Source organism: Festucalex cinctus, chromosome 5 (assembly GCF_051991245.1).
Source record: "Festucalex cinctus isolate MCC-2025b chromosome 5, RoL_Fcin_1.0, whole genome shotgun sequence".
In the NCBI taxonomy this organism is placed as follows: domain Eukaryota; kingdom Metazoa; phylum Chordata; class Actinopteri; order Syngnathiformes; family Syngnathidae; genus Festucalex; species Festucalex cinctus.
In genome coordinates this window covers 12,722,596-12,746,570 of record NC_135415.1, presented here as the reverse complement: position 1 = coordinate 12,746,570, position 23,975 = coordinate 12,722,596, and the positions used below count along the sequence as shown (strand labels likewise).

Below are 23,975 nucleotides of genomic sequence, written 5' to 3'. Positions count from 1 at the left end.
ACTAGAAGATCAGTATTAACAATTTGGGTGCTGTATTAGAAAGAGCAATTTTCTTGATTATGCCAACAAACCATACAAAATAATGCCTTGCAGACCTGATTGGTGTCTTTTTCTTTTGATTCGAGTTTCACAACAGTCTCATTTCGAGATGCTTTCATGTCAGCATTTTTCAAAGCAACAAATGACAGCTTGCTGCTTTTACATGCATGCAGAATTTGTGTTGCTTTCTTTGAAGGAACATTTCAATGACAACAGGAGTTCAAACCTGATGAATATTCTCACCTTCATCAATTAGGATTTAAAAAAAAAGAAGAAGTCACTTTCATCTCTAGAAAGTGCTGATAAAACCCCTTTTCATGTGATGTATAAGATAAAGTAATGCATAGACATAAAAATAAAAGTATTTATTATTTGACGACAAAGACAAATTTGCTGAGACAGTAAAAGGTTATAAAAATAATCGAAGTGAGGTTGTTTGGGTGACGATATTGCTGCTACCAGGAGCTGAAGTCTCCAAAGGTGCTCGTTCCTTTTGGCTTCTTGGCGGCGGCGGCGCTGCTTGTAGAAGGTCCGCTTTCTTCTTCGGCGGGCGGACGTTTCCTGGAGGAGGACAAGACTAATGTCATACTATTTTTTAAAAGGAGGATGGTCGAATTTAAATTTTGACTGAACTGAAGTTTTGGTACTGTTACGAATATTAGAAGTGTTGCGCTTACACTGCGGTGGGGTTGATGTATTTGCCGACGCCTTGCTTGAAGGCCTTGGGCGCCTGCGTTTCCTTGGCTTTCCTCAGGGTGGCGCTGGCCTGCTGCTCCTCCTCCTCCTTCTTCTTCTTTTGCTCCTTCTCACGCTCAGCCGCGATCTGAAACGCAAACCCAAGAATAAAGCCACACTCCGATCGCAAACGCTACGAGGTTCCCGCTCGAAACAAACGTTAGCTGACCTCGGCGTCGGCTTCTTCGTACGGGTCCACGAACACGGTCGCGCTGATTATCTTGATCTCAGACTGTTGGGGAAAAAAATTACTAAATTACAATATTTAAGGAAACACCAAATACTGTACATAAGTACATACATACACATTTAATGTAAAAAGTGAAACTCCAACAATTTGTTACATTCTTCCAACAAAGTTGATTTTTGTTGCAGAGTACAGTGTTCCCTCATTTATTGCGGGTTCATCTTTCACGGGTTTTTACGTCGTGCTTTTATTTTTTTTTACTTTTTTTTTGGTCTTTGCACGGCCGTATCTCTCGAACCCTACGTCTGACCGAGGAAATGCATCCGCGGATTCATCTCAACGAGACCTTCCCAACGGTGTTTGTCCCGTTGGTGCACGACATTGCATTCCGGAGATAGAAAATATATACTGTACTGTACAACAAGTAAATTAAAAACACATACTTTTAATGAAAAAAAAAAAAAAAAGACTAAATTTAAAAAAAATGGTGAATGAAAAATAATTCATAATAAACTAAAAATCATACCAAAATGAAAAAACAAATGAAAAAAATACTCTATACTGTAATAAACAAAAAAAAAAAAAAAAACATACTTTAAATGGAAAAATGAATGTAACATATTATGAATTAAAAAGCATTTATAATCAATTAAAATCATACCAAAAACGAAAAAACAAACAAAAATATATATATAATTAAGAGAATTTTTATTTTTTAATTAACGCGGATTTGGAACATAACACCCACAAAAAAACGAGGTAAAAAAAAAAAAAAATCCTTCTTACCTTTGGTTTGTCTGTTTTGGTGTCACTCTCCACATTCTCCATGGCTGTCAACGTTTCGAACCCACCGACGACCCTGTTGGATAAGACAATGTGGAAATGACTTTAAAATAGCCGCTTTGAACCAAAATGGTGGCCTTCCTGTGTCTTTCCTCCTGGAGTTTTTCAACAAGAACTTAACTCATTCACTGCCTTTGACAAGTATACTTGTCAATTGTATTTTTTAGAGCGGTGCTAAATGGGGGCGAATCTGAGCATGCTCCACTGTAAATATCAAACTTGGAAACAACTTTACTGATGCCCAACCACCGGTAGATGACATCATTGCCCCATTTTATAGGAAATAAACACAGTTTCAGAGTCCATGGGAGAAATGGCTGTATTTTGGCAAACCTACATTTTTCTACTGTCAATTATAAAAGAACGGGACGGGACAAAAAGTAGGGAGTCTATTCTGTTATTTGGTAGATTCGGTTTATATATAATTATTGAATGTAATATCACGTGAGTATTGGAAATGTAAAAATTTTCTATAATGACTGGCAGTGAATGAGTTAAACTTGGCAATGTATGTTCCTTCCACATGCAAAGACAAAAACAAGGTTAAAAATGTATTGATTGGACAAACTATTTTCATGCCGTGAAGTGAAACTGCCACCAGGGCCACAATTTATAAATAAGCAGTGCAAGAAACAAGACGTAATGTTTATCAGTGCTCTCAAAAATCACATGTAGACAGGCTTTCTTTTTTTTTTTTTTTTACCTTCCAAACACTGTGTGTTTCCTGTCCAGGTAGGCGCAGGAGCGGAATGTGATGAAGCTGATGGGACGCAAACGCATTGTTACATGACTGTCATTATCTAAAATATATATCTTTACAGAAAATGTGAAAAAAAAAATATATATATATTGGAGTTCTGTGATATCTTACAACTGGGACTTGTTGGTGTTTGGACCCGAGTTGGCCATGCTGAGGATCCCCCGGCCCGTGTGGGACAGGTTTGGTCGGAACTCGTCCTTGAAAGGTTTTCCCCACAAGGATTCTCCACCTGGAACAACAACGTTAACGTACGTAGACACTTTGACGTGCAGCGCTTGGAGTCAATTTGAAGAGAATGTGGCACTCTTACTGCCTTTTCACACTGCACTTAGCACCTTTCATTGTTCATTTAATTGGTTTGCGTGCATGTGATCCCCAGGTAACGTTTTTTTGTTTTTGCGTTTCTAGAATAAGGTGTAATTGCACACCCACTACAGTAGATGGCAGTGGTGTACTCATTGTCAAGAGTGCACGAGGCGCATTCGCACCTTGTACAGTTGTGTACTGAACTGGGCAACCGTGAACAAAAGACATGAATTGACTCACATTTTCACATTTGCACACTGAACGATCCTCATTTGAGTCAACAGGAAGCCGGCGAGCGCCAATGTAAATGTACAGCTTGCAGTCAACAGCTAACGAGGCAGCTGACATTTGTACATAATTGATCAGCTGGCTGACATTTCACCTTCACGTGTCAGGAAGGAGGAAAAAAAACAACCTCCGTTAGGAGATGGTTTTTCTCTGATGAGTCTTTCACAGAAAATTCCACTTGTGGCTCCGAATCTTGCTTGACTTGTATAGAAAGTCAGAAAAGTGGAAGTGGAAGCACTGACCTGAATATATGACTGGAGAGTCAATAGCCCATACAGTGCAAGCCGTTGAAGTATAAACTAGGGGAGGGAACCTGTGGCGACCTCACGATACGATACGATACGATATGCGATACAAGGCTCACGATAACAATTATCTCAAGATATGACAATACCGCGATTATCGATATATTGCTCAAACCTATGATAATCTATGATAAAACTAATCCTAAAATAATAATAATAATATAAATAACTAATAAATATAAAATATCAAAAAATTTTATTATAATAAAAAATCATTCATAATATAATAAAAATAATACAAATAAAAGTAAATATAAATACAAAATCTAAGCATACATATTATATATACAAATATAAATAATTATAATAATATATATATAATAATAATAATAATAATTAAAAAAAAAAACTAAGCTCATGAGTCTTCTTCGCATGAATATTTCCCCGCCACTCTTATGAGGCGCTCCCCCTAGTGGCCCGCAAAGCCATTGCTCAATAAGTCACGAACAATGGAGCCATTATAGTGACTTAATCACTACAAATATCGCAATACTTGCCGCCTCGTGACCTCAAAAGTCTTGGCCTATCTGCTATCAAGTCATATAATATAAAGTAACGTTTCCTGCATGGCAATCACGTCTGCAACGTATTCCGACCTCACAAATTGTGACAAAATGTTTATAGCTAAAAAAATTCTACATTTTTGTGATTATTTGTTTATCAGTTTGAACTTTGTAGTGTATTTGTTTCAATTTAAGATTTGCAAATCATTGTATTCTGTTTTTATTTAGAGGTTCTGTCGCATTTGAGTTCACACAAACTGCCAAGCCAACAGTTAAAATGAGTTGGGGGTTTTTTTCTCACCCAAATGATGACGTTAGAAATGATGGAAAAAGACGATGGAGTCGTTTTATGGTTCAAGCTGCTCCTTGCTACGTGTTGCGCATCTGGCAGCAATTAATGACATCTTTTTGCCATGTTTGTTCTGTTGCGTGTGCGTGCGTGTGTGTTTCCAGGTGACGAGGAGAATGTGAGGCACCGGTCTGGAACTCGGCACCTTCATAAATCTGTCATTGTGCCAACATTTATGTGAGGACAGGCATACTTTGTGCAACTGGCCGCCCTCTCAGCTCGCCGGCTTTATTATTGAAGGAAAAAAAAAAAAAAAGGCCTGTACATCGGCTGGCCTCGCACCACAACCTCCCTCCCTCCCTTTGCGTCACGCGTCTTGAGTGCCTCTTTTCTCCGGAGTAAATTTAGACGCGGGCTCCACTTGCATGTGGCCTCTCGGTGTTTACACACTCCCAAAAAAGGAGCTGTGAATAATTGAACACAGACAGAGGTGATGGTGTTATGCGAGTGTGCTGCTGATGGTACCTGTGCCCGTGCCTGTCGGGTCGCCTCCTTGGATCTGGAAGAAAAAAATAAAAAATAAAAAAAGTTTTCCAGCATGTTTGGAACACTTTTCAGCTTGGAGGCAACACACGAGTTTGCTGACCACAAGAGCTTGTCGTCTCTTCTACTTATTATCACAAAAAACTCGACTGGCGCATTTTTTTCTTTTATCTGCAAATATCCTGAAAAAGTGCAGCACTCTACATACAAATAATTTGTGCTCGCTAAAAAAAAATATATATATATATATATTTTTTGAATATAAAATTGTTTATTTTATATTAAAATCATTTTCCTTTTAAAGTCTTATTGTCCCGCTTTAATTTCAATTAAATGATTTGACATACATCTTAATTTTTGTTTATTTAAAAACATTCACATTAAATCAAGAAACCAATTATTGAATCAAATATATTTAAAAAATCCATATGTTAAAGTGATTATTTTACCAACATGTATGATTACGGTAAATGTATTCATATTTTTAAATAAATTATTTTAATTATAATTAATTAACCAATTAAATATCATTTATATTTTACTTTGCAATATTTGCAATCACCAATATTATCCAATTATTAAATGCAATACATTGATACGAATAAAAATGTTTATTTTACTCATGCATTTGTGTGATTTACAATTAACCAGTTATCTAACAAAACATATAAAAAATATGACATTTATGATGATTGGTGATGATGATTCTATTATTGAAACTGTACACACTTGCAGAGCTTTATAGGAATAAAGTGTTTTGCATATTGACAGTTTTTTTTTTGCTAAATCCTTGTTGATATGATGCAAGGAATTATTATCATGGTCAGTGTCTAGAAACAAGATTCTTAAATAGTAAAATGATCTCGAGAGCATCGGTTTTGAAATCCAAACCAACTTTTGTGGTGGCTTCGCTCACGGACGCAGTGCATCATGGGACACGAAGAAGTGTTCTTACCATAAAATTCCGAATGGACCTGTGGAAGACGGTGCCATCGTAGTAGCCTTTTTTACACAAGCCGATAAAGTTCTCACCCGCTTTGGGAATCTGAGGAAGCACAAAGAAAAGCACTGGAAGTGGCGCAGCGTCGCGATATCTGGAGCGCTGTGTGGATTTTGCATTAAATTTCCTTCATTGGTGAATTTTATATGCATTTGAATGACGTGCATGATGTAAACAACCGGTCGCCTGTTTGTAAAAATATGTCAGCGTTGTACTGAAATGTGACACTCCAGTTTGGGCCAGTGACATCATCCTGCCTCCATCCCCAGCAGGATTATTATTATAGTTTTGGAATTTTTAGTTAGTTTTGATTTTGTTTTTTGTTTTTTTTAATTTAGTTACCGGTAATTGTAATTAATTTTAACAATGGTTCTGTTAGTTTTTTATTAGTTTCAGTTATTTAATAAATGCTTTGTTTTCGTGTAGATTCGGTATTAGTTATATTTATTATTTTTTTTGAAATGTGTATTACTTGTGCCCAATATTTAAAGGGATACTTCACTTATTTAGCCATTTTTGGCAGTCAAACATTAATATTTTGCCAATAATAAATTTGACATTTTCATTCTTTTTCATGTACAATTAGTACCTTTAAAAACACATTTTGCAACTTGCTGACGACTGGAAATGACATCACAAGGGCTCAGGTAACCAGTCACAGCTCAACTTGTGAATGTCACATGATCAAACCTAGAAAACAGGTGAGGTCTGATTGGTTACCTGAGCCCTTGTGATGTCATTCTCAGTTGACAGCAAGTTGCAAAATGTGTTTTTAAAGGTACTAATTTTACGTGAAAAATAATGAAAGTACCAAATTAATTATAGACAAAATATTAACTTTTATTGCTATAGTGGGCTAAATAAGGGAAGCATCCCTTTAAAACACACCATGGGAGTGATGTCATCTGAAGGTGCTTTTCTGTTGGCTGCTGCTAGATGACATCACTTCTGTGTGACTTACTTTCAATCGTCCTTTTTCCGGTTAATATCAAAATAAATCTACTTAAAATCACATTTAAAATCATTCCTCAAAGGCTCATGCTTTAAACGATTAAAACGAAGTACATTTTTGCTATAATTATAGTTATAGTTCGTTTTGTAAACATAAAATGTAGTTTTAGTTAGTTTTCATATTTTAAAAAGCATTTACGTTTTTATTTTATTTCGTTAACGAAATAGTTTTTTGAATTTTAGTTTTAGTTTACTAAAATAACCTTGATCTCCACAATGAAGTGTAGCGAGGCTGAGTGAGGATCCACAATTTTAAATCCACATCTGAGCTGTACTGTGTGAACCACGCAGCATTATGTCAAAATCAACACAATGTCTCCTTTATTTCAATGTCGTTTTTAAGTAGCCGTCTACAACCCACACAGCAATTTTTTGGTCCTGACCCGCCAATTAACATTCAGATCTTAAACGATTTGTCTAGACATTTCAATTCAGTGCTTAAAAGGACTTTTTTTTTTATATTTCCAACAGGGTCAAATGTGTTTGTCTGAAGCTTCCTCTTTCTAAATGAACAAGCAGCATTGACGTCATTCATGTCACATTTAAGCGCTCCCCAGCCGTCAAAGCCATTCGACAACACTCGCCTTTTGTTGGCCTTAAAACCACATGGCCAGGTTAGGAAAACTCCACACTGGCGCCCTTAACGTGACTGTGTGTGTGCGCCTTTGTGTGAGTTTGTGCTCCAGAATGCTCAGCAATCAAATTTGTTCGAGACGCGCCGCATTGTGATCGGCGAAGTCAGCGTGGGAACGAGGTTGGCTGCGGCGACCGTTTCCATTGCCCAAAGACTCTCGCGCTTGAATTGTCCTTAGGCACAACAACGGGGTGGCGAGTCGGCGACTGCTCGAAATGATTGTCATAAATTGTCGACACACGAGAAATGAAGAACTAGCTCCGTTTTTTTTTCTCATTAAGTGCAGAAAATGTCTAGGGAAAATGTCTTTCAAGATCACTACTGGTTGAAATCAAGGTGAAATTCCAATTTTGACATATAGGGGGGCAGTCTTTAATTCTGCTCAGCACTTTTCCAGATTGATCAGCTCAACACCGAGCAAAGTCACGCTTCCAAATTGGCCACATCCTTGAATGCAGACATCATTGCCTGCAAAAACATCCCTGAGAAGTTCTGTAAGCTGTATGTTTTTGTGATACTTCACTTATTTAGCCCATTATAGCAATAAAAAGTTAATATTTTGCCTATAATTAATTTGATCTTTCAATATATTTCATGTACAATTAGCACCTTTAAAAACACATTTTGCAACTTGCTGTCGACTGAAAATGTCATCACAAGCGCTCAGGTAACCAATCAGAGCCCACCTGTTTTCTAGGCTTGATCATGTGACATTCACAAGCTGATCTGTGATTGGTTACCTGAGCCCTTGTAATGTCATTTCCAGTCGTCAGCATGTTGCAAAATGTGTTTTTAAAGGTACCAATTGTACATGAAAAATAATGAAAATATCAAATTTATTATAGGCAAAATATTCATGTTTGACTGCCAAAAAGGATAGGATAATAATATGAGTCTGAAATGATATTAGGTTGTTTGAGCGCCATTAACGTGAAATGTCTTCAACTGGTATCCTAACGAGGAGTGCCGGCAATGGAAATTGTCGTGTTTATTTTATTTTATTTTATTTTTTAAATGGGAATGTGCAAAGAAGTCTTGGCCAGCTCTGGTTTGATTATTATGTTTGGAAAGTTAAAAAAAAATTAAAAATAACTACGATTGCAAGCAGATGGCAGCCTTAGGTCTCTTTCGGATGAACGCGTGTCAATGAGATGCAGAAACCTGTAAAGATGGCGGATCTTTGAAAATTTGACTGTTACAAGCAGCTTTTGAATGATCTAAGAGTTTTTCAGGTTGAATTTACTACACAGAGCATAAAAAAAATAGGAATGATGATGGAAATTAGTTACATCTTGAACAGGGCTGGGCAAACTCGGTCCTCGAGGGCCGGAGTTCTGCAGGTTTTGGTTGTTTCCCTTCTCCATCACAGCTGATATGTGATCAGCTCATCAGCAAGCTCTGCATCAGCCTGATGACGATCCTGTTGATTGGAATCAGCTTGTCTTGGAAGAGGGAAACCTCCAAAACCAGCAGGACTCCGGCCCTCGAGGACCGAATTTGCCCGCCCCTGATCGAGAAGTAGAAGCGATAACATAATACCAGTAAACCAGTATTGACTAGCATGCAAATAGTTTGTAAAGTTTGTCAAATGTAAAATTGTCACACTAGTGGTGATTTATAAATATGTTATTTTTCCACCAAAATACAGTTTCAGTGTTGTGCATAAAATACATATTTTCACCAAAAAAAAGCGAATTTTCTGCATTTATTGGTGCAAAATAAATGATTTGGGTGAAACCAACCAACCCATGTTCTACTAAATGGAATATTGTGTGAGTCTTGAAAAATCAGTCAGAATGATCTAAATTGGCCAGCACCCAACAGGTTGTCTTTTTTATTTTTTTTAAATGGCTGGCATTGAAAGAGTTAACTATAAATATATTTTGCGGAGGTGGCAATTAGTCTTGTTTTTTTCACTATTCGCAGCAAAGCTCAGGCTTCAGGTGTCTCTTACTGCAGATGAATTCCGAGTCCTATCCTCATGAAAACATGCAAAAATACTTGTAATTAATTACTAACTGAGATATGACACTAAGTCAGGGTTCATTTGTATTGTTTGTCACCCAGACTAACCCATCAAATCTTATTTTATCCCACTCAGTTGAAGAATATCCATGGTAATGTCAATTCTGATGTCCAATGAGCGGTGCTGGAGGGGCTTGTTACATGTCCTTTCGGTGGGGGTGGGTGGGGTCCGAGACATGCGGAGGAAGGTGAGCTGAGGATTTGTGTGATGGAGAGCGTATGCGACATGCAAGCGCCGCTCATTAATTCCTAAACAGCGGGACGCAAATAGAGCGCTGTGGAAAGCATTGGGAGAGCGGGACGGGAGAAGATGGAGGGGGGAGTTTGTCCAAGCATCATTCTGATTGGCTGAAGTCATGACCAATCGTAACAAAAAAAAAAGAAGAAAAAAAAAAAAAAAGACATACCTTGTCACAGTGCAACTCAACGTTGAGGTCTCCTTTGTTGGTGTGCAGGCGGACGTAACCTTTCTTCTTGATGTAGCTGTAGCGCACTGTGTCGTCTGCGATGGCATCTATGACATAAACAAAAAAAATAAATAAATAAAGACATTCGTGCGCAATTGTTTTGCTCCATTTTACCGACGGATGATTGACGGATGCCCACCTGGAATAATGGAAACATTGACGGATGATTGGCTTGAGATATTGGCGGATTGACGATGACGGAAGAGTGTCCCGATGATTGCCAAATGACGGATGCTCAAAATTCATTGACGCGCCCACCTCTGGTGTTTTATGTTAATATTTTTTTGTTTTAGCCGTCCGTTTTTGTATGTCTGATTTTGAGTCCATTTTTACTCCACTTTGTATGCAGCAATGGTTGTTTTTAAAGCTGCATAATGCAGAAATTTAGAATTTCGGATTGCTACTGCCACTTGTGGCTAAAAAATGAAACTGCACACTTCTTCATGTGCACAATGCGCGAATGATGCCACAGCCACAGAGAGAGTGCGGTAGATTCAAACCCGAATCCAGTCTGAAAACTTTTGGCCAGATGCTTGCAAGAGTATTCATTGTGAACAGCTAAGTTGTTAATCTGCTAAATAGTAGGGATGTAACGATATCCAAACATCACAATACGATATCACGATATGAAGGTAAAGACAGGATAATTATCACAATGTTGTGTGGAGTTTGGCACTATATAAAAAAGGTCCCAATATTGTAAAAAAAAAAAAAAAAAAGAAGAAAAAAAAAAAAGAAAAAAAAAAAAAGAACTAATCTAAAATTTAAAAAAAAAAAAACCAGCAAAATATTGTGCTTTTGTAAATAACAGCAATGCATATAAAGAACGTACAATCTGTAATAACACTTAATATTGAGGCACTTAATTGCTAATGCACACACACATTGAGTTCCTACACATATTGACTCGATTCATAAACATATTACATTACCCTTCAACTGATGATTAGTGTGTATTTTAAACACAAAAGGGCCAAAACATGCCTTGTGAAAATAAAACTGGACTAATAAACTAGCCAACAGAGGGTGCTAGAACTGCACAAATGGAAAACAACCTGACTTTTTTTTTAACAGATGTGCTGCTCTTAATATCATGAAATGACGACGACCGGACGACGATACACTGTCGCAGTTCTAATATCGCGATATCGCTGTTATCGTTACATCCCTAATATTCAGAAGACATGTTGAGTCACAAACAGTAAAAAAAAAGAAAAAAAAGAAAAAAAAAAGGCTACTTGTAAAGATATGTTTTGGGCAAATTCATACACAGAGCAGCTCAAGTGCTGTATAAATAAAATTGAGTTAAAAGTTGTCAATAAACCTAAACCTATCAAAACTGTCCAAAGACATGACATCATCTTCTGGGTTTTCCCAGATATTCAAAAGTTTAGTAACCTTACTGAATGTGAACTTTGGACTACGAAGTAATGAAAAATTGCCCATTAAAAAAAATAAAAAAATAATAAAATAAAAAACTCTTATTGGTGTGACATTTAGCAAATAATATAAATCATTTGGTCACCCTGAAAAAAAAAAAAAAAAAAAAAAAAAAAAAGTATGTTTGGTCTCATTTCATTTTAAATGTCTGAAATAAATACGAAAAAAAAAGCCAATAATGATTTGTGAATTGTTTTCACTGTGCTAAAGTTATCAAAACAGATACAGTATGTAATTCCTCTTTTGTACTTCAGTACATTTCAAAGACCGTACTTTTTACGTGAGTAAAAAACACTGACATAAAGAAGTCAAATCATATTTGATGTTTTTCCATAAGTATTAGTACTTCTACTTAAGTACAGAGTGTGAGCACATTTTCCACCTGTGTTGTCAGTCAGAGGGACGTATAATTTGACTTGCCTGCTTCATTGGTGGTGGCGGGCGTCATGGCTGTGGATGTGAAGGATGCGGCGACCCTGCCTGTTGAGTAGTGCGCCTTGAAAGACAAACAGCATGACGGTGAGGTGACATTCGGTTTCGACTTTTGAATGATCACCATTATGTTTCCCGTGCTACTTATGTCTTTAGGTCAACCTAAACACACACTCGGCACATAACCAAAAGCTCTATTTAAAAGGGGAGCGTCATGTGAAAGCGTAACACTGGGGGGAGATGATTCCACACCCTTGATGGCTTCGCAGTGAGATGAATTCTCACAAAACAGTGCGAGGTTAAAATCCTCATCTTCATGGGTAAGTAGATACTAGCTCTAGTTGTCGTGCAAACGTTACGCTCGTAGTTCGCGCACTGCGCCGCCTGACCTATATTCTCTTCACTTCCGACGGCGGCACCCAGATTAAAAGACACCTCTGCCATTAACAAGGCACACAGATGGTGGTGCTAACACAGCAGACATACTCATATTTTATGTATTCGTATAAATGAAACTGCACCTGTAGAAGATGAATAGCAGACATTTGGTATTTTCTTTTGACTGTTAAAATTCAATAATTTCTCCGCTCTGTTAAAGTTAAAGGGATACTTTACTTATTTAGCCGTTATTAGCAGTCAAACATTAATATTAATATAAAACACATTTTGCAACTTGCTGTCGACTGAAAATTACATCACAAAGGCTCAGGTAACCAATCAGAGCTCAGCTTGTGAATGTCACATGACCAAACCTAGAAAACAGGTGAGCTCTGATTGGTTACCTGAGCCCTTGTGATGTAATTTTCAGTCGACAGCAAGTTGCAAAATGTGTTTAAAAAAAATGGTACTAATTGAACATGAAAAATAATGAAAATATCAAATTTATTATAGGCAAAATATTAATGTTTGACTGCCAAAAATTGATAAATAAGTATCCCTTTAAGAACGTTAAAAATTAAGACGCACTGTCATTGAGGTCAAGACAGGTCTTTTCTTGGGAGTTGTTTTTTTTTTTCCGTCTCAGATTTATATAGTTTCCTACAATTTAGGCATGTTTACAATTATCTTTGTATTTTTCCCTTTTCTTTCCCAAACATTTATGTATTTTGGATCTTTTTAAGTTCTGTGTTAATATTTGTGTATTTTTCTTAATTTCATCTATTAGCTTTTTATGGGTTTTATTATTTTTTCCAATCACTGTCAAACAATTTAAATATATTATTTTTAATATTTTTCTAAAAAAAAAATTTAAAATATTTTTTAATCAAATACGTTGTTTTATATTTGTCAGTTTTTACTTTTCTTTTTTGTAATATTCATGCATTTATTGTGTTGTAATTTTTTATTGCTTTTGAAAATATATTTTTTTGTAACATTGTTAGCATTTTGTTAGATTGAGCTGATCCATTATTTTTTTTTTGTGTGCCCTGTATGAGTTTGTACGCTTGCGTTTGGCTCCCTCCTGTGGACGCAGTGCCCTTTGACAGCCTTCAGCTTCGACTTAGGCAGCCACACACGTACAGTCCTCGGAAGCTGCAAATCTGAATTCAAACACAATCAAATGTCGACTGCGTGCACTTACCGTGTTGAGCTTGTCCGTCTTCTTGGCCTCGGGCTCCTTCATGGTGGCGGCCAGCAGCTGGTCCCCCTTGTAGTCCTTGTACAGCTCAGCCAGGGTCTCCCGGGTCTCCAGGTTGGTGGTCTTCAGATGGTACGAGGGGTCCTGCTTGGCCTTCTCTTCATCTGTATCACAACAAACATCGTTATTATTATTATTTTTTATGTACATTCAAGAAACAAAGCTCAGATGGACATCTGACCAGGATCCAGAACTTTGAGGTCATTTTTCACATGGAAAAAATTGGCGACGTTGAATTTGTCCAGGTTTGTTGGATCCTAGCAGGGAGAAATAAATGACCATCAACTTTCTTATTGATGAGTGATTGAAATGACACACTTAAGAGAAAACCAACTTGAAGTGTTATGATGTCTTTCCTGGTAAATTCTTCATCAGTCAGCAGATCTTTGAAACTTTTTGTCTTGATATTGAGTTGCTCCACTGCCTGCACACACGCACACATAGCATTTCATCTTATTTACTTGAAAATTAAGTCCTACTTTTTGTATTTAGTGTATTTTGAATTTTGCTGCGTGTGTTGTGACTAACCTCATATGAGAAGACATTGCCAGTGACCTTGTTGGCGACGATGTGAGAATTGTTTGTAAAGACAGAGTAGAGAACGGGACAGTGATATTTGCCTGGAGAAAATGCAAGATCATTAATATGCAGTAGAGGGGAAAAAAAAAAGCCAAATTTTGTTGTTGTATTACATAAATAAATATCAAAATGTTTCATTGTTGACAATTACCTTCATTGTTCTTGGAAAAATTGAGCTTGACAAGCGACTTGGCCTCAAGTTTCTGCATAGAAAAAAAACAAAAGGTTGACCAAAATATTATGGAAAGATATGACAAAAAATAAATAAAAAATTATCATCAAGTGCACCAGTGATGTGAGGACCAATGTGATGATAACCATAGAACAATGAACTTAGTACAAAATTGTTTCTGAAATACTTATAAAACAACACTAAATAAGTTATCATTCGAGAAACCTTTCAAGTTTTTTTTTTCAATAATTTAAGTAGTTATTTTAGACAGAAAAGTTTTAGCAATTTATTTGTTAGTATTATTTGTAATCTAACATTACGATAGCAATGTTTGTATTGATTTTATTTTAAATAAATGTTTCTGTTAATATTACAGGATTAAAGTTGTGCTTTTTTAAAATACAAATATGCGTCCATGATAAGTATTTTTTCTTTTTAACTGTCTGATCATTTTTGTAAAAATGTATTTTCAGATTATTATTATTATTATTTTTTTTTTTTAAGGAAAAGAAAATCAACGAATGGATGAATCTAAACTGTGACTATGCAGGGGTCCACTGGATTCCGCAAAATGTTTAATGTTACCTCTCCAGATATGGGATTAGTCCCATACTTCTTGATCCAAGGAATAATGCTCCTAAAAGAGAGAGAGGACAAGTCTAAACTAATATGAAAATAAAATCTGATTGTGATCATACGTGAACATACTCACAGCAGGTCATAGACGACACCATCCGCTGTGCACATGGGATAAGAAAACGGCTGAAGGGACAAGCTGAGGAGGAAGGAGGGAGGAAAAAAAAATGCTCATGGTTTGAATTTGATAAGCGTATTTCAAAATAAAGCCAGTTGACAAGATGGCGCACCTGCAGTGGTCGAACGGAAGCCGTCTGAAGTTATTCTGCGGGATTTCTGATGGCCAAAACAAAACAAATGTTAACAAACACAACATTAGATAGCACTTACATATTCACCATAATAACGTAGACTTTAATTCAAACAAAGATGGTATCTCACAGGCACAGCTGAGTGAAAACATAGCATAGAACAACACTTATTATGAAAGAGTGACACACAGCGGCGGCACGGTGGTGGTAGCACGTCCACCTCCCAGTTCTGAGGACTCCATTTCTAGTCCAGGCTCCGGCCTTCCTGGGTGGAGTTTGCATGTTCTCCCCGTGCCCGCGTGGGTCTTCTCCGGGTACTCCGGTCTCCTCCCACGTTCCAAAGACATGCATGGACGGTTAATTGAGCACTCCGAATTGTCCCTAGGTGTGTGGATGGTTGTTCGTCTCTGTGTGCCCTGCGATTGGCTGGCAACCAGTCCAGGGTGTCCCCCGCCTACTGCCCAGAGCCAGCTGAGATAGGCACCCCCAACCAACCAAGGAAATATATTGTTGAGTTGACTGCTGGCGTTATTTTGCTAACAACTCTAATTGGTCAATCGCTGGAACAAGGAGCAAGTGGCCTGCTATGAATCTGTTATTTTACCCTGATTACAGTAGGTTGGCTGTGAACAAGTTACTTTAGCATAATGTGTACTGCTCTGCACTCTGCATTCATCACAAGCTGCATGGAAATTGTTCAACTGCACAACGGTTCGATTCTTCAATAAACACGCGAAACAAAACGCAGACTTAAAAAAAAATATATGACGACTGTACACTATTTCAAAAGTTAATTTAACTCAACCCAAACATTGATTTACCTGCCCGCTTGCCTCCATAGAAGTTCGTGTACTCTGTACACGTAATGTACCTATGTGGGTGGGAAAGAATAAGAAATCAATGTTTTTAATAGAAGTAAACAGACAGTTAATTAACTTTTAAATATGTTTGAATATGCACAATTTCAAAACACAGCTCGTAATAGTTAGCTTGTTAGCATAAGCCACGCTACCAACAACAGCCCCGTTTTGGCTCTGTCGCATATTTACATGAACTTTAAACTTACATTTTATCTTTTTGGTGCTGCCGCTTCCCCATATTTAGATATTTTTGTAGCTATGCGCGCTAAATAATGCTTTGAGAAGAAGTTCTGTGTGTTGTTTAGCTAACTACAAACAGACACGGATGTTGACGTTCTCCTTCTCCTTCTCCTTCTCCTTCTCCTTCTTCTTCTTCTTCTTCGTCATGGTTATTTTTATCGCAAGGGCACACGAGCGCCTACGACAGGCTAACCAGGAAATCAGATTTTCATTATTTTCGATTTTAATCACTAATTTATGACGTATATTGATTATTACCTTTTACATTCCATGCATGTACTATTTATTATAGTCCCTAATTTATAAAGTACCTTATTTATGGTGACTATTAAATGATTTTAAGTAAACAGGGCATGTGCTAATCAAATCCTTAGAGTTGTTATTTATACAAAACAAAACACATATTCAGCATGAATACAAATAAAAAAGAAAACCTTCCAACATTTGGTGCTCAACATGTAAACATTGTAATTCATGCTGTTTATGACAGAGGCAATGAGGCAAACATACCAAATTCATGTACAATTAGTTTATTTTCTCTTGGCATTTTATCAACAAAAGATATTTGCATATGCACATAGGGGAGATATAATTATTCACAATGATCTCAACACGAGGGTTGCAAACCAACTATTGAGAGGCGAGAACGAGGAGCGGGGAAGTTAGTGGAGTTATACATTCACACTTTTTAAAGCAAGAACACGCGAGGAACACAAATTCTACCAACGCCATTCAAAAAAAAAAAAGTTTGAGATGTTTGATGGGTTTGCACCTGAGTTCCAACGAGCTTTCACAAATCAAACATGCAGTCTGAACATCCAATGTCATCCACATCGTTGCCCTTGGCACTTAAAACAGTCAGGTGGAAACTTGTAGAAGAACACAAACATTCAGATCGCAGACAACAAAGTGAACATAAGTGCGATAATGACTATGTTGTTCTTTTTTTTTTTTTTGTTCCCTCAGAGAACACTTCTAGTCCGCAGAACGATATATGAACACACGTCCTGAAAACAAATAAAAAACTCTCTGGTGTGATAAAACAGTCTTTGAATGTCATCGTCAGAGGAACAGAATGGGTACAAGGAAAAGAAAACCAAAAAAAAAAAAAAAAAAAAAATCCTAAAATCACCGCAAATCCATCACAGAGACGGCGTCGTTGGAGATGGTGACGTGGCCGGCATGCTGCGTTGAAAGGAAAACGCACAAATTCAACACAAATCAAGGAGACATATTTTTGTTGCATTTTTCACAAATTCAAACAGCTTCCAGGTGTCTTAATAAGATGCGTAATAGTTTGTGTTCATGGTTAACTTAAAGTTCTGGCTGTATTTGTTGCGTCTGTTGTCGTGAAATTTACTCACTGTAAATAAGGGCGGGTCTTTACTGTGAGGGTGAAAGCCCTTCTGCTTACACGAGGAGATCTCGTTGGTTCCCCGATCTGTCAGTCTGAAGTAGCCGATCCTGGAGGGAAAGACAGTCATTTTGTATTTTTGTCGACACAACCATATATGTTGACAAGCAAGACTCACTCGTTGAACTTGGGCGAGCAGACGATGGCGATGGCCTCAGGCAACATGATCTGGTACGAACAGTGTGTGTGGAGGTCAACGCTGGAAAGGAATGCCGTCTGGGTTGGGTGAGTCTATAAAAAGTCAAACAAAAAACATACCGTGCATAAATAATCATAATAAACATGACTCCAATTTCTGTGACATGAGTGACAGGAAGGTTAGCTTGACCGCTACACTCCTCCTCCTCCAAAATCAAAATTTCTTGTCCATGCAGCGTACGTCACAAGGCTAACGCTAATGTCGGCGTGGCAGGTTTTTCAAGTTTGCATTGGAGAATGCACCGAGAAAGGTTTCTGATTCAGAGGTTGTGACTCACATGGATCCAGCCCAGGGTGATGAGATCATACTGGTCCTGTATGAGGAAGAGCTCCTCTTCGTTCTCCGTGTCGCAATAATCGGGGCCGCCGCACTGCTTGGGAACGATGACGTGCGTCACGGTGAACGTGTTCCTGGTCTGGGAAGTAAATAAATAGGGAACACTTGGTCCGACTTTTGTTGCCGTTACCACTTAAATCTCAAATCTCATTTAAAACAACATTTAAAGGGATACTTGACTCACTGAACAATTTTCAGCAGTGGAAAGTTAATATTTTGTCCAGAATGAATTTGATAACTTCATTATTTTTTATGTACAATTAATACTGTTAAAAACAATTTTTTTCCCCACTTGCTGTCGACTGATGATGATATCCCCTGTGCATAGGAAGTAGGTAACAGCCAATCATGGCTCACCTGTTTTCTGGGGTTGGTGAGCAAACTGAGCTATGATTGGTCGTTCCTCGGCACAGGTGATGACATCATCAGTCAACAGGAAATAGAAAAATTACCTTTTACAGGTATTAATCGTTAATCGCATTAATTATAGACAAAATATGAATTTTTTATTGCTGAAAATGGGTGAGTCACATGAGTGACCCGAGTCAAGTATTACTAAAAGTAAAAGTTTTTTATTTTATTTTTTTATATAAAACTGTTTTACATATAGTTAAAAAGCATAAAAGGGCAGGATTTGTTTGAAAAGCAAAAGTCATTCAAAATCACATCTCATTTAAAAAACCCCCAAACATATCCATTATATAAGTAAAAACAAAAACTGTGAGTCATAGATGTAAAGTTATTGCCACATCTACCACATTCACATCATATTTCTAATGTCATTTGCACCTCTAGAATAGGATATAGAGCCTTTGTCATTCTATAGTGTAATCAAATTGGGGACCTAATATTTAATGTACGTACATATATACGGCTAATGTCAAGTCCAACTTTTCAAGGGGACTAAATCTTTGGATGTTAAGACTTACCAGTTTCCCGCAGAGGATGCCGCAGGTTTCCACAGCCCGGCTGGTGTTGGCCTCGGCCAGCCGCAGGAAACTTTGGCACAGTTCAGACGGCACAAGCAGCTGGCGGAGGGCATCCACCGTCAGGTCTGCCGACAGCGAGTACAAAATTATGGGACAAATACGACATGACATGGACGCAGAACTGATGCAGGCATTTTTGTTTTTTGTTGTGGCCCCAAAATAGACATTAGTGCGTGCACAAAATGCCACTTTGTGTCTACATTCTAAAATTTGTTGACCGCATAATATGTATAATGTGTGCATGAAATACCAAATTGTGGTATCATTGCCATCAATAAGATGGTACGTCTATTTTGTTATATGTGCCAGCTTTACAAATCTTAAAATCACTAATATATTTTATTAGAATTTTCCATTTTAGTTAGTTTCATTTCATTTTTTAAATTTAGTTGGTTTTAATTAGTTTTCAGGGTGATTCTGTTAGTTTTTATTAGTTTTAGTTATTTAATAAATACGTAGTTTTTGTTAGTTTCGGTATTAGTTTTTATTTTTTCTTTTCTCAAAAGTATATTACTTGTGCGCAATATTTAAAAACCACCATGGGAGCGACATCATCTGAAGGAGCTTTTCTATTGGCTGCTGCGAGATGACGTCACTTCTGTGTGACACACTTTCAAACGTCCTTATTCCGGTTAATATCAAAATATAATCTACTTCAAATCACATTTAAAATCATCCCCAAAGACTAATGCATTAAATTAATTACCAAATACTAAAACAGTTAACATTTTTGCTATAATTATAGTTAGTTTTAGTTTGTTTTGTAAACATAAAATGTAGTTTGTTAATTTTCATTTTTTTTAAAAAGCATTTTCGTTTTCATTTTATTTCGTTCACGAAGTTGTTTTTTTAATTTTAGTTTGAGCTTTTTCATTAGTTTTACTGAACTAAAATAACCTTGGTGGCCACAATTAAATTTTTTTTTACTTGCGTCATATCTGGGGCTGTATAGAAATAATCTCTTTATATCCAGAAACTAACCGTTGCTCCCGGGGCTGACCAGCGAGCCGGGCTTAAGGGAACGGTCGAAGCTGGGCGGGGCTACGGACGAGGGAGCACGGTTCCCGGTCGGGTCCCTGGGGCTGTGCGGCGGCGTGGGCGAGATGACGGGCGGTCCCAGGATGCCCGGGATGAGCGGTGTGTCTGGGGGAGGTGCGGAGGGCTGTCCGAACTCCAGGAGAACGCGTTGACGTTCTCGCTCCAGATCCTGGCGACGGATCATCTCCTCAAAGACGCTGAACTGTTCCTGCTCCTGCTGCCGCCGCTGCATCTCGGCCACGCGTTCCCGTTCGGCGTCCAGGGCCCGCTGACGGGACTGCTCCAGAGCCAGAGCCGCCTCCTCCGCTTTCTACAAGAGGGTTCACAGTGTCATATTTAATGCTCTATGCATTTCTAATGAACCAGATTTAAACTCATATTATTTAATGTATCTCCACCTCTAATGCACCATATTTACAGTACAGTGTTCCCTCGTTTATTGCGGGTGTTACGTTCCAAAAACTACCCACGATAATAGAAATCCACGTTATTATTTTTAATTCCCGCTAATTATATATATATATTTTTTCCGTTTTGGAATGAGTTTTACTTGATTATAAATGTTTTTTTTAAATTCACCACATATGTTATTTTTTTTCATTTACATTTATTATTTTCTATTAAAAGTATGTTTCTTCTTTTTATTTACTTATTATACAGGACAGTATTTTTTTTGCATTTATTATATATGTTTTTTCGTTTTGGTATGATTTTTATTTTATTATGAATGCTTTTCATTCATCATTTATGATTTTTTTTTCATTTACAGTAATTTTTTTCCATTAAAAGTATGTTTTTTTTAGTTTACTTATCACACAGCACAGTATATATTTTCTATCTCTGGAATGCAATGTCGTGGAGCGACGGGACAGACACCGTTGGAAAGGTCTTGCCGAGACGAATCCGCAGATGCATAAGTCCCCAGTCGGACGAAGGGTTTGAGAGATACGGCCATGCAAAAAAAAAAAAATAAAAAACAAACAAACAAAAAAGCAATCTGTTTAAAAAAAAAGGTACTTCATATGATTTGGTAGTATTAATCTGGCAGGCTTTTTTTTTTTTTTTAAGAGGAAGCTGTATGTTTAATGTGTTCACTTTGTTTTGTGTTAGTTTTGGACTGGCAGAATAGTCAGTCAGTCAGTCCCCTAATTTGCTTGTTTGAGGCACAGAGTTGCCTTGTGTATGGAATGTGCTATAGAAATAAAGCTGCCTCTAATGCGGCATATTTACATTATAACGAACATTCTATCAACATCTAATGTACCACATTTACACCAAAGTTAATGTCTTTACACCACTAAAGTAACATGTTATGTATCTAAATAAAATGAAACACATTTAGATCAAATTGAACATTTCACTTGAAATCTTGAAGTCTGTTAAAATGAGGACTGCGCTGTTCAAGGCGATTGTTTTGCCAAGCATTAATACCCGTCTCATTTCGTTGGTAGTGCGGTATGCAAGTTGTGTTTACCTTCTTGACACGATACTGATCATAGTCTTGTTCAAATCTCTTCAGAAGTGCTTTCTTCAGGATTTCAGCTTGAGGAAACGCCACATCCTTCAATTTCTGGAGGATAAAACAATTTATAAGGAAGCATAAAAAAAAAGGTTTTGGAGAAATTTTCCGCGGACCTTTTGCGTGTCCTTTTTCTCTGGGATATTCGCCGTTTTATAATCCAGATGCTTGGGAAGCTTTTCTACAAAGAGCCTTGGGGGAGAAACAACAATAAGTTCAAGATTTCCTGGGCAACATCCCCACACTGCTCTTCTGGGGAAGCATATCTTACGTGATGTATTTGTTGTAGAGGACAAAGGCGCGCTCGATGTTGCCTTCCTCGGCATAGATGTTGGCCATGCGGATCATCTCCATGCCCGAGCGGAAGTAGCGGCGGAGGGGCACCTCATCGTTGATGTCCACCGAGCTCCCCTTCTTGGTAAGGATGCGGACGCGCTCCTCCGGGGGCAGACTGACGTCACTGTGATCCGCCATGACCGCGACCTGACCTGGAACACTGGAAACATGTATGACATTAGAGCTGCAACGATTAATCGAATAATTTGACTAAAGGTTCAGTCTCTGCCTCAAAGCTTTGCAGGGATAATTTTTTTCCACACAGATGTAAACAGTTTACACTCTATACATTTGTTGACACACATCACTTTACACGTTCCAAGTCACAGATACTACAGGAGAACATGAGGATGGCAACCTCAACTGGATAAAAATAATACCTACACTTAGCATGCACGTTGTCAAGGTGCTGTGAGATTTTTGTAATGTAAAATGTCAGCCTTGGCTCAATGGGAAACACAGATCGAATGTAAAGCGTCTAAAGTTGTTCAATTTTGAACAACAGACCTTAAACGGTACTTTTTCCACTTCTGGGTGTATAAAATCACAACGAGAACCAGAAAAGTTTCACTTCGTTGCTACTTTTCGTATGTAACAAACGACACGGGGATTATTTAAACGTCATTTAGTAATATCACAACAATTGAATAGGTATGAATGCGTCCTATATTGAAATTTGCTACTACTTGTCTCTCTCATCTTGCTCCGAAGTGTCTGATTTAACACAGTCAAATGACTGCATGCCATCGATGTCGCGTTAGCCGCGTGTAGCTAACCTGACTATTTTTCGACATAAACGGATAAGAATGGGGAACAAAACGACTGAATAGGCTCTTTGGGGACTTCCTTACCTGGTCACGGTGTAAATTTGAGAGCCTGCATATATAAAGCCCAAATCGGGATCCAACTGCTGACTCGCAAACCAGATTAATGGAGGGAACTGCGCCTACTGGTCATCCGAATACTTCCGCAATCAAATCACTTACCAGATGACGCATTGTCACGTGGGGGTGAGGCGCGGATGTGGTTGGATGATACAGAGCATGCGCTGTGTGTGCTATTGTGCTTGACTTGTCCAAGTGGAGAAACATGGCGTCCACAACGCGGAAGCGCAGGTTTTCTTTAGCATTTTATCGCTCTTTATTATCATTTCAGTGTTGCCATCGTCAAAACGGCTCTCATAGTAGAAAAAAAAAATCAAATTTCCTTCAGACTTTAAACATATCAGCATCTATGCGGCAGCGTTGTTAACGCTTTCTTCAACTGATACTTGAATACAAATGGTGCATCAAAACATCGATGCAGAATATATAAAACAAATAAACAAATATTTTTATTTTTGTATTTTTTTTAATCCTCCGCAAAAAACGACTATTGTATTATGGTATTTTACGAGTCACTTTAAACAGTTGTGATGTGATACTAGTTTCCCGTTGTGTTTGCAGTTTGGGATTATACTGCCCCCAGGTGGTCAACTCGCACATACTTGGAGTCCTAATATAATATTTTCATTGTACAGTCCAATTATTTACATTAATGTATTATTTTGTTTTTCAGAAAATATATTATAGATTTCTATTTTTCTTATTTCAAAAATATTATTATTATTTTCGTGTGTTTTTTTCATCACGATATATTTATACTTTATAATATACTCAATATTTGAGTTTTTTGTTCTTGGTTATTTTTTTTAAATTGAGTTTGTATTTTCAAATATACAAAACTGCAAAATAGCAAGCAACAAACTGCCCTTGAATGTGAGGAATCGTGAGCGTCCAATGAATGCTAGTAGACTGCAATTATAATATCCATATTTTGACATAGATATTGTGGCTCGTTGGTCTAGGGGTATGATTCTCGCTTTGGGTGCGAGAGGTCCCGGGTTCAAATCCCGGACGAGCCCAGTTTTTCTTTTAAGCAATTAAAAAAAATTGTTAACACATAAAAGCCCATAAAAAAT

At 37.5% G+C, this 23,975-nt stretch overlaps 2 protein-coding genes and 1 non-coding gene across 3 annotated transcripts; 1 reads left to right on the top strand and 2 right to left on the bottom strand.

The window, feature by feature from the left end:
- Positions 1-389: 389 nt before the first annotated feature.
- ppil2 (peptidylprolyl isomerase (cyclophilin)-like 2) lies at positions 390-16,311 on the bottom strand. Its single transcript, XM_077522703.1, has 20 exons — positions 16,151-16,311; positions 15,906-15,955; positions 15,064-15,109; positions 14,910-14,972; positions 14,783-14,834; positions 14,177-14,228; positions 13,975-14,066; positions 13,781-13,870; positions 13,628-13,703; positions 13,390-13,550; positions 11,796-11,871; positions 9,876-9,982; positions 5,754-5,843; positions 4,781-4,814; positions 2,676-2,793; positions 2,508-2,564; positions 1,748-1,820; positions 944-1,006; positions 717-862; positions 390-600 (listed from the first exon to the last, which is right to left on the bottom strand). Exons 1-20 carry the CDS (start codon positions 16,180-16,182, stop codon positions 495-497), a joined length of 1,584 nt encoding a protein of 527 aa, XP_077378829.1. The 5' UTR covers positions 16,183-16,311; the 3' UTR covers positions 390-494.
- A 387-nt stretch (positions 16,312-16,698) lies between these two features.
- Positions 16,699-23,005, bottom strand: LOC144019698 (STAM-binding protein-like A). The gene is made up of 10 exons (XM_077522922.1): positions 22,867-23,005; positions 21,951-22,175; positions 21,796-21,871; positions 21,635-21,730; positions 20,104-20,470; positions 19,063-19,187; positions 18,075-18,212; positions 17,717-17,829; positions 17,549-17,648; positions 16,699-17,369 (listed from the first exon to the last, which is right to left on the bottom strand). The coding sequence occupies exons 2-10, from the start codon at positions 22,151-22,153 to the stop codon at positions 17,313-17,315; spliced, it is 1,275 nt and encodes a 424-aa protein (XP_077379048.1). The 5' UTR covers positions 22,154-22,175; positions 22,867-23,005; the 3' UTR covers positions 16,699-17,312.
- Positions 23,006-23,846: 841 nt separating this feature from the next.
- On the top strand, positions 23,847-23,918 carry trnap-ugg (transfer RNA proline (anticodon UGG)). The gene has a single exon. It is a non-coding gene; the product is annotated as a tRNA-Pro (tRNA).
- The last annotated feature ends 57 nt before the right edge of the window (positions 23,919-23,975 follow it).